Source organism: Jaculus jaculus, chromosome 14 (genome assembly GCF_020740685.1).
Source record: "Jaculus jaculus isolate mJacJac1 chromosome 14, mJacJac1.mat.Y.cur, whole genome shotgun sequence".
Taxonomy (NCBI): Eukaryota; Metazoa; Chordata; class Mammalia; order Rodentia; family Dipodidae; genus Jaculus; species Jaculus jaculus.
In genome coordinates this window covers 84,370,888-84,380,037 of record NC_059115.1, presented here as the reverse complement: position 1 = coordinate 84,380,037, position 9,150 = coordinate 84,370,888, and the positions used below count along the sequence as shown (strand labels likewise).

Sequence of the window (9,150 nt, the reverse complement as noted above, 5' to 3'; positions counted from 1 at the left end):
ATCAAACTTGGGTCCTTAGGCTTCACATGCAAGTGCCTTAACCATTAAGCCCAAGCAGGGTTTTAATTTTGCAAAAATAAAGCATTTGAAGCTTGGTGTGTTGGTACATAGCTTTAAGCCCAGTGCTCAGGAGGCTGAAGAAGAAGAATCTCTGAATTTGATGCCAGCCTGGATTATAGAGTGGGTTCCAGGTCAGTCTGGGCTAGAGCAAGATCCTGCTTCAAGAGCCAAAAGAGAAGAAAAAAAGAAAGAAAAGAAAGCATTCTAGAAATTGATTGCATACCTATGTGAATAAATTTAATGCTACTTAACTGTACTCTCTGAAAAATTGGCTAAAGGTGGGGAAGGCAGTGTCTGGTGTGTCCAAGGCCCTGAGATCATTCCCCAGTACTATACACAATAGAATAACTAAAAAGGTTAACACAGTGACTTTTCTGTTATATATATTTTACTACAAATTTAAAAAAAATCCTGGGCTAGAGAAATGGCTTGGCAGTTAAGCACTTGCCTGTGTAGCCTAAGGATCCCCGTTCGAGGCTCGATTCCCCAGGACCCATGTTAGCCAGATGCACAAGGGGGCACACACGTCTGGAGTTCGTTTGCAGTGGCAGGAGGCCCTGGCATGCCCATTCTCTCTCTCTCTCTCTCTCTCTCTCTCTCTCTCTCTCTCTCTCTCTTTCTCTCTCTGTCTGTTGCTCTCAAATAAATAAATAAAAATTTTAAAAAAATTAAAAAATCCTCTTTCCTTTCCTCCATCCCTTCTTTTACTCCTTCCTTTCCTCTCACTTATTAAGCAAATAAACTATAAAGACCATTTTGTGGGTAACAATCTTAGCAATATTAACTGCCTATATTTTATTCCTCCCCAGGAATAGCTACTTTACCATTTGACATGCATTTTTCCCCTTTACCTGTGGCTTTACATGCATACTCATCCATATACACCCAGACATGTGTGTATATACACATACACTCTTCATATACACCTAGAAACACACACACACACTCCCTTTAAAAGATTTAATTTTTGTTCATCACTGGAGCTGGATTATTTGCCTGAAGACTTTTAGGGTATTCCATTCCTTTTGTCAAGATACAAGAAGGTCCTTGGCCTCACTCTCCTTTCTTCACCATGATGACCCTTCCACAGCAGAACGTATGGACAGTTTTGAAAGGTTTTTGCTGGTTTCATAGGTAGAAGGGACACAGTGGCCACTGCACCAAGTCTCTCAGGCAGAGATGAAATTTAGGAGCCTCACACTCTGCAGTGTGGCAGCCTCCCCACCAGAGCCAGATGATTGGCAACACAAGGGTTTTCTGTTGGAAGCCACCCATTTCCATCACTGCAGTGGGCTCCAGCACAAAATGTTGTCTCCTACCACATGGGGTGGTGGGAACTTGGGGAAATGGTAATCAAAGGAAGAGAGCAACCAGAAGGCAAAGGGTAAATCCTATCTGGGAAGAATTACCAGCCAGGCCTTACCACCTTTCGAAAGTATGAACAACTGTATTGATCTGTGGGAACAAACCCTCACCCTTTAGCCCTTTCTAAATTGAGATGATAGCACAGTTATGCATTAAAAGATGTTAGCAGTCCCAAGGAGCAAGTATGGTCTTACAGCAACTAATATCTGCTAAAATGTACCTGACCACATTGGAAATGTTGCAGCAGATTGGTACAGCTGGGAATAATGAACCGCCGCACCCCATTGAAATGTAATTACACAGCCCTCTTGTTCTTAAACCTATAAGGTGAAAGAAAGATGAATAGTGAAAGTAAAAACCGCTGACCCTTCAAACTTTAATTTACGTTATGCATTCACTCGCCCTTCTGATAGGTTTTAGAAAGGTCATAATTTAGGGTATTTTGCAGTTGATAAATGATCTGTATGTTTGTGTTTACATGCACCGATTGATTTGTTATAGCCAAAATATTGTTTCTATAACAACCCAAGGGCCCTTAACTAGACAAACGGCAAAGCAGAATCCAAGGGGGGGGGGGCAAGGGAAATCTGGGTCTGTCCAAAAGGGGCTGACCTTTGGCCAAGGGTCCAGGATTATAGTGTGAGAGTGAGGGTACAGGGGAGGAGGAGGAGTTGTCTGGAGCAGATGGAGCCATGGCTTTTGTTCTTGGCAGACCACAGTCATAGTCTCTTCAAAGCCTCTCTGTCCAGTATGGGTGGCTCCGTCTGAAGCCAAGGCAAGTCTTGTCAAGACTTTTAACTTGAGCTCCCTTTGGTGCAGAGTAAGCCAGTGGGGTTGTTAGGGCAATTTTCCCGCCTTTCCAGCCTTGGAAGAGGCTCCTGTTTCCGGGCCCAGTTGATGCATTATGCATCAGGACTGCCTGCAACTGACAGCCCCTCAGCCAATGTCGACTTGAAAAGCAATGGTGCTAATCAAAGCCGACACATTTGAATGTCCAGACACACACACAGAGAAATTTACTAATCAAAAAGTGTATTTCCTAGGGCTGTCTCCAGAGAAATCCGCGGGAAGAAATTGGAATAATTTATTAGCTTACAAGTTTTCGTTGACAGTTAGCCCAAAGCTATTTATCTCTGTAATAGAGAACGTCTCCAATGTGGCAAAATTGACCAAATCAAACAGCTTTGATCAGAAAATGAATCTGGCAAGCCTGCCTGTCGGAGGGTCCCAGGAGAAAGGGGGGAAACAAACAAAAAGATTTAACAAGTGGTCAATAGGAGAAAGAGCAAGAGCAAGAGAAAAGGATTTAAGAGAAGAAAAGAGGTGGGGAGAAGGAGACAGAAAAATAATTTTGCAAAGCCATATCCCAGTTTCTGGAATGAATGTTGAAGAAATAAATGATGTTTCACATCATAACATTTAATGTGGTGTTTGTGCACTTTCTGAGCCTTGCAACCTAAACTGAGACACGGTTTTTATGGTAACCTGATGATGACAACTGCAAATGGAAGGGGCTCGCTGCCTCTGGGGGTAGTGACAGGGAGGAAGTAAATACAGGATCACCCAGAGATATATGGATGGCACTGCTCCTCTCCCAGCCCTAGGAGCAGCAGTAAATTGTTTTCAGCAGGTAGCGATGATGCTAATTTCACCCAGCCTGCCTCAGTGGACACAAGCTGCTTGTCCATCAGGTGCTAATCTGGCTTCTGGGGAAGGAGCTGTCATCACCTGTGCTTCCAAAGGCAGGGCCCACCTGAAGACTCCCCTCCTCCTCTTCTTATGGGCAGCGCAAGAATATGGGAGTTGGAGAAACCCATGGTATCCTTTACCCTTCTTCCAAATGACACAGGTATACACAGTGTAATCAGGAGAGGATATTAGATGTTGCTTTAGAGTTCTGTGGCAAATAGATGAATTAGATAATTAAAAATGGAACAACCCTCATACCAATGCAGTATTCCTTTACCTACTAAGGTGGGTCTCTATCACAAAAGTCCACTAACCAGTCATTGTCCAATCCCAAAGATCCTCTGTGGGGAGCCAACATAGTCCACTTGCCAATACCCAAGTGCATGTACTGGCAAGAGATTTGTTGAAGGTAATGGTCAAATAATTAAAAAAGGTCCTCCAGTAGTCACTATATTTGTGTTCAATATGAGTGCTAAATGCCCATCACCAATGTCATCATTCACTTCATTCTAGAAAAGGGTTTTTGTAAGCCCCTTAGGTGGAAATGCATTAGAAAAATTAGTGAAAAGTTGGGAAGCATATCTATCAATAAGGAAAAATGTCAACATACGGAGAAATGCTTTCATCACAGTACCCTCTGAGTTAGACTTGTATAGTGAGGACATGGTTTGATGAATACTTGGAAGGGTGAGGCAAAAGCACCACCTCGAAGAGATCCAGATAAGACACTGACTATCTTAGGGATATTCCTTCCTACTTTTTGTAAAATGTGTGTTGACCTGAATTATTCCCTGCCTAGCAAGGGTTTTTGTGTAACTTAATAGACAAATGATCTGGAGGTGTACTTTAATCATGTAACAGATGCCTAGAAAGTCCTGGGTTCTCTCCTGTTGGGCCCTAAAAGGCCCAGGTGTGAGGCCTAGTGGAACTTCCTGAGCCTAGCTAAAGTTTGATGACCTGTCTCTGGCCAGCTATGACTCAGCAAGATGCTAATGGCTTCTGGCCTGCTACCTCCACATGGCAGTTATAATTACCATTTCAATAGGTAAAGTTTACTATTGGCCCTTACCTCTTCCCCCATCCTAAAATCCCCGCCTTCGTCCCCAACATGATATAGGCAACTGCTCAGAGTAATAAAGCGAGTTGTTTCTGCATGGAAGACTCCCGACTCAATGTGGTTTTTCTCCGGTGGCCAGGAGAGGTTTCTGAGTCGACCGACGACGCTCATCATCCCCTCAGCCCCTAGGGAGGAGCCAGCAGGCCTGGTCCTTTGGTCCTTCCCTCGGCACTACCTGAGTGTGCGGGAGGGAGCCCCGCACTCTCCCAAGCAACATGAAAACCAAACCAAACCAAACCAAACCCAAGCTCAAAAAGCATGCTGTAGGGCTCAGTAGTTATGGCACTTGCCTGCAAAGTCTTATACCCCTAGTTTGATTCCCCAGTACCCAAGTAATGCCAGATGCACAAGGCGCATGAGTCTGGAGTTCCTTTGCAGTGGCTGGAGGCCCTGGCTCTCTCTCTGCCAGGTGTAGTGGCGCAGGCCTTTAATCTCAGCACTCAGGAGGCTGAGGTAGGAGGATTGCTATAAATTGGAGGCCAGCCTGGGACTATATAGTGAATTCCAGGTCAGCTTGGACCAGAAAGAGACTGTACCTCAGAAAAAAAAAAAGCATGCTATAAAATGGTCTCATTACAAACGCTAGAAATTACTGCCAGAGTTTCACCATGGGGGAGCTGGAGGACTAGCAATTTTACTAACTGACCAAATCTAACTTAACTGGGGAAGATCCACATCAGGGAACCAGTTTAAGTATTTTCCCTATCTCTTCCCTGCTTTTGCCTCTTTTTCCCCTCTAGAGAACTGAGTCACAACCTCATAGGATGGGGCTAGCCAAATACCAGATGCTTCTAGTGACCATCTCCTTTCAGCCAAGTGCCCTTCCTCAGACATTTGAGGGAAATGTAGTTTGCATTAAATCCTTTCAGGCTCCTAATTCAGGTTCAAGCCCCCATAACTGATCCATATGTCTGTGTAGTCTTGAAGCTATAACCCCCGGCTAATTGGGTACTAAAGGTGGATCAGCAATTTTGCTTGATCAACCAAGTCCAACTTAATCTGCTCTGTAAAAGGACTTAGTGGACAGTATCTGAAGATGAAAAAATTTCTAAATCATTCAAACAAAGACAATAAACTTAGTTTGTGGATATTTTAGAGGAGCATACAGAGAATATTATTTTGGCCAATCTTGGGTTTGTTTCTATGGCAGCAAATAAAGAGTTTAGCTTTATTTCACTAGAATTTGCAGGTCTATATGTCAGTGTTATGTAGGATAACTCAGTAGCTTCTTGGGTGTTTTGATTAGGTCCTCCTGTGAATGCACCAAAATTGGCTCTCATGTTCAAAAACTGCATGTTATTATCTATTCTGACATTGGCCACATAGCACCATTGCACAACGTCTCACTGCAGTTTCCCCTTGCAGCTGCCCTCCAAAGTAATCGTCCAACTCCTCCAAGTGTTGTCTCATCCTGGGAGCACAGTCAGCATGTTGCCATCAGCTGCCTGGGATCTCTGCAGCATTGGATGTGCTCTTCTCTTGGGCCAAACAGAGCAGTAAGGAGTTCTGTTTTGGTCGTATTAAACTTTCCAGTAAGTTTCCACCAAGGATCATGCTCAAAGTAGGTTTAACAGCTCAAGAGGGCTGGACAGATTGCTCAGTGGTTAAAACTTTTACCTGCAAAGCCTAATGACCAGGATTTTATTCCCCAGTATCTAGGTAAAGTCTGATGCACAAAGTGGCACATACATCTGGAGTTCATTTGCAGTAGCTAGAGGGCCTGGTATGACCATTCTGTCTGTCTGTCTCTCTCTTCCTCTCTGCTTGCACACAAATAAATTATATACATACATATATATGTATATGTCTCAAGAGTTCTTTTTTTTCCCTTTTTTTTGTTTAAACTTAATTTTATTTATTTTTATTTACTTATTAGACAGAGAGACAGAAATTGGAGGTACCAGGGCCTCTAGCCACTGCAAACAAACTCCGGATGCATGTGCCATCATGTGCATCTGGCTTACATGGGATCTGGAGAACCAAACCTGGATCCTTAGGCTTCGCAGGCAAGCACCTTAACCGCTAAGCCACCCCTCCAGCCCCTAGAGAAACTCTTAAAGAATATATTTTATTTATTTATTTGAGGCAGATAGAGAATGGGCCAGCAGGGCCTCCAGCCACTGCAAACAAATTCCAGATGCATGCACCACCTTGTGCATCTGGCTTACATGGGTACTGGGGAATTGAACCTGGGTCCTTAAGCTTCAAAGGCAAGCATCTTAATTGCTAAGCCATCTCTTCAGCCCTTTTTAAATCTTTTGGTTTTTCAAGGTAGGGTCTTGCTGTAGCCCAGGCTGACCTGGAATTCACTATGTAGTCTCAGGCTGGCCTCAAACTTACAGCAATCCTCCCAACTGCTGGGATTCAAGCCATTCGCCACCACACATGCAAGAAACACGTTTTTAATAGTTCCTTTACATCTTTTGCTTTTGTAACAAGTATTCATGATGTAACCCAGGCTGGCTTTAAAGTCGCCATCTTCCAACCTCATTCTCCCAAGTGCTGGGATTACAGGCATGGGGCACCCTACCCAGCTGTACCTTCAGCAAAAAAGAAGAAAGCAAGAAAGAAAACATAACTGCCTATTCAATTAACAGAGAATTGCATTCTTACATGCAGGCCCTCAATCAAACTGGCCTCATGACCAGCAGTGGTGCTCTGGTAGCAGCTTCATCCCACTAGGGTTCAGTCCTGCAGTTTGCGTTCACACTTTTTCTTCAACTCTGCCATCTCTTTAAGGACCAAAGCCACATTGTACCGCAGCTCCTGGAATTTAGCCATGGGCACCTCAAAGCGGTATGCAGACCCATCTGAGAGCTTCAGCTGCATAAGGACACTAGGCTGCAGGGAGCGGGTCTGAGCACTCGTGGAGATGGCCACATCCACTCGCCACCGGAAGTCGTACCCGTGGGGCAGCCAAGACCCATGCTTCTGGGCCAAAGAGTCAAGGAGAGGCCGCTGGTTTCCAAATGTCACGCTGGCCAAGTCCCCAGCCAGGAATTGGGGAATGCCAAGTTCCTCTAGCTGGTTCTTGAAGGCATCTGGCTTCAGGCTGGCAGGGGGTAGCCGCAGGGTGTGTGTGCCCGCCAGAAGGACACCCAGCCGCTCCTCGGGCAGGTTGGCACTGACACCAAGGCTCCGCAAGGCCTCTCGGCAGTCCTCCCCCAGCAGCCCACCGACCACAAGCTTCAGCAACTTTCTAAACGTGCTCCTGTCCAGGTCCCCCAGAAGCTGGGCTAGCGCTGCCACTTCCGGAAGAAGCTGGGCCCCCAGGAAGCTGACCCGGCCACTGTGACTGTCTGCAGGATGGTGCAGGTACGGAGCTGCAGCCCCCAAGGCTGACATCTTTGTTCGCTCCTCCTTGATCGGCCCGGAGACGGACGTCCTCGACCGCGCCGCCTGCCCGCGCGGCTGCGGGGAGCCCGCGCCCCTGGCCTTCCTCCGGCGCCGGCCGCGGGCAGACCGGAAGCGACCGTCTCAAGAGCTCTTATAGGTAGTTTTCTGTATCTTCCACCTTGAAATATTCTAAAGTAAGATAAAGGAACTGACTTGTTAAATAAGAGCTCATTTAAATGGGTCCTAGACTAATTACGTTTTTTCTCTTGTGTAATACATAATGCCAGGCATTGAAGAGTCAGTGTGAAGGTGTCCAGAATTCATCGGGGCTGAGAGTAGTAAGTGCAAGAACATACTTTCAATCCCAGCTCTATGGAAGCTAAGGCAGGAAGATCTTGAGTTCCAGACCAGCCTGAGCTACAGGCTTTTAACAAACAAATAAGCAAGCAAGCAAACAAAATCCATGAGGAAAAAGATCACTGTCCATTTAGTCAAGGTATACCTCAGATCTCAGCTGTGTATTTTTTAAAATTTAATCATATATATACAAGTTATACTCTTTTATCTACTCATCCCTGCTCCTATTTCCCTGGTGGCCCTCCTCAGTGGGATTATGGTATTCACTGTGGGGGTCATGAAGACCTCAGTCAGTCTTTGTAGGGTAGCGGGGAGGGGAGCAGGGGAAGAAACTGGTTCTTTTTGTCTTATTACAGCCATGTAATTTTGTTAAATATTTAATATTTAAGAGCCTTAGGACCCAAACATCCAACAGCTCAGGAACTTCTGTCTTGGACTCCAAGGTTCTGAAATAATGTACTTTTCTTGAACACTGCCCTACCCCAACTGCTTATTAGCATTTGGTATACAAAGGTAGATGAGAGGAAGAGAGCCAGACCATGATTTTGGAAGCTGTTTTTCTGGAAAACACCATTTTTTTCATAATTAAAGATTTCCTGTAAATCCATCTAACTGTAGAATTGGGGTGAGGTTGAAAGATGTTTCATTCTTCTCTGTTTAAAACTAAACCACCAGCTAGAAATGAAGAAAAAAAGGAATTGATTTTGAAAACACATTTTCAAAATCCTGCTCTTCCTCAAAAATCTTGCCCATTTTAAAAAAGCATATTTCTTATATCTTCTAAGTATTCACGATTTCATTTGGCTTTAAAGAGTCTACTTCAAAGCCATTAAAAAATCTTAAACATTTAAATGGCCCATATTAGCTTAATGGCATAATTATATAGTGAGTAAGAAATGAATCTGTATGGTAAGAACCCACTGAAGGACAGGACATGCCTATCTGAAGTTTGGATGATTATGGAGGGACCCAGGGAAACTTACCACTCCCTTTTAATTGGGCCCTTAGGTATTCCTAAAAAATAACAGGAAACTTATTTTACCCTCAAATTTGATTATATTTCAGAGAGTTACCATAATTAAAAACTTCACATAGACTCTCCTCTGGATCAACTCATTCTTGCCAGAAAGAAGTCTGATCAGTTTATTAATGACCACCTTCTGAGTTCAAGAAGTCTGCCCTCAAACCTTGCTTCTGAGACTGAAAATAAAGTACCTCCCAAAAGC

General features: G+C 44.4%; 1 protein-coding gene across 1 annotated transcript; it reads right to left on the bottom strand.

Moving 5' to 3' along the window:
• Positions 1–6,617: 6,617 nt before the first annotated feature.
• Positions 6,618–7,634, bottom strand: LOC101602293 (COMM domain-containing protein 5-like). Its single transcript, XM_004673141.2, has one exon. It carries the CDS (start codon positions 7,574–7,576, stop codon positions 6,917–6,919), a length of 660 nt encoding a protein of 219 aa, XP_004673198.2. The 5' UTR covers positions 7,577–7,634; the 3' UTR covers positions 6,618–6,916.
• Positions 7,635–9,150: the final 1,516 nt, after the last annotated feature.

Coding starts and splice junctions, on each gene's coding strand:
- LOC101602293 (XM_004673141.2), bottom strand. CDS start 7,576: ATGTCAGCCTTGGGGGCTGCAGCTCCGTACCTGCACCATCCTGCAGAC.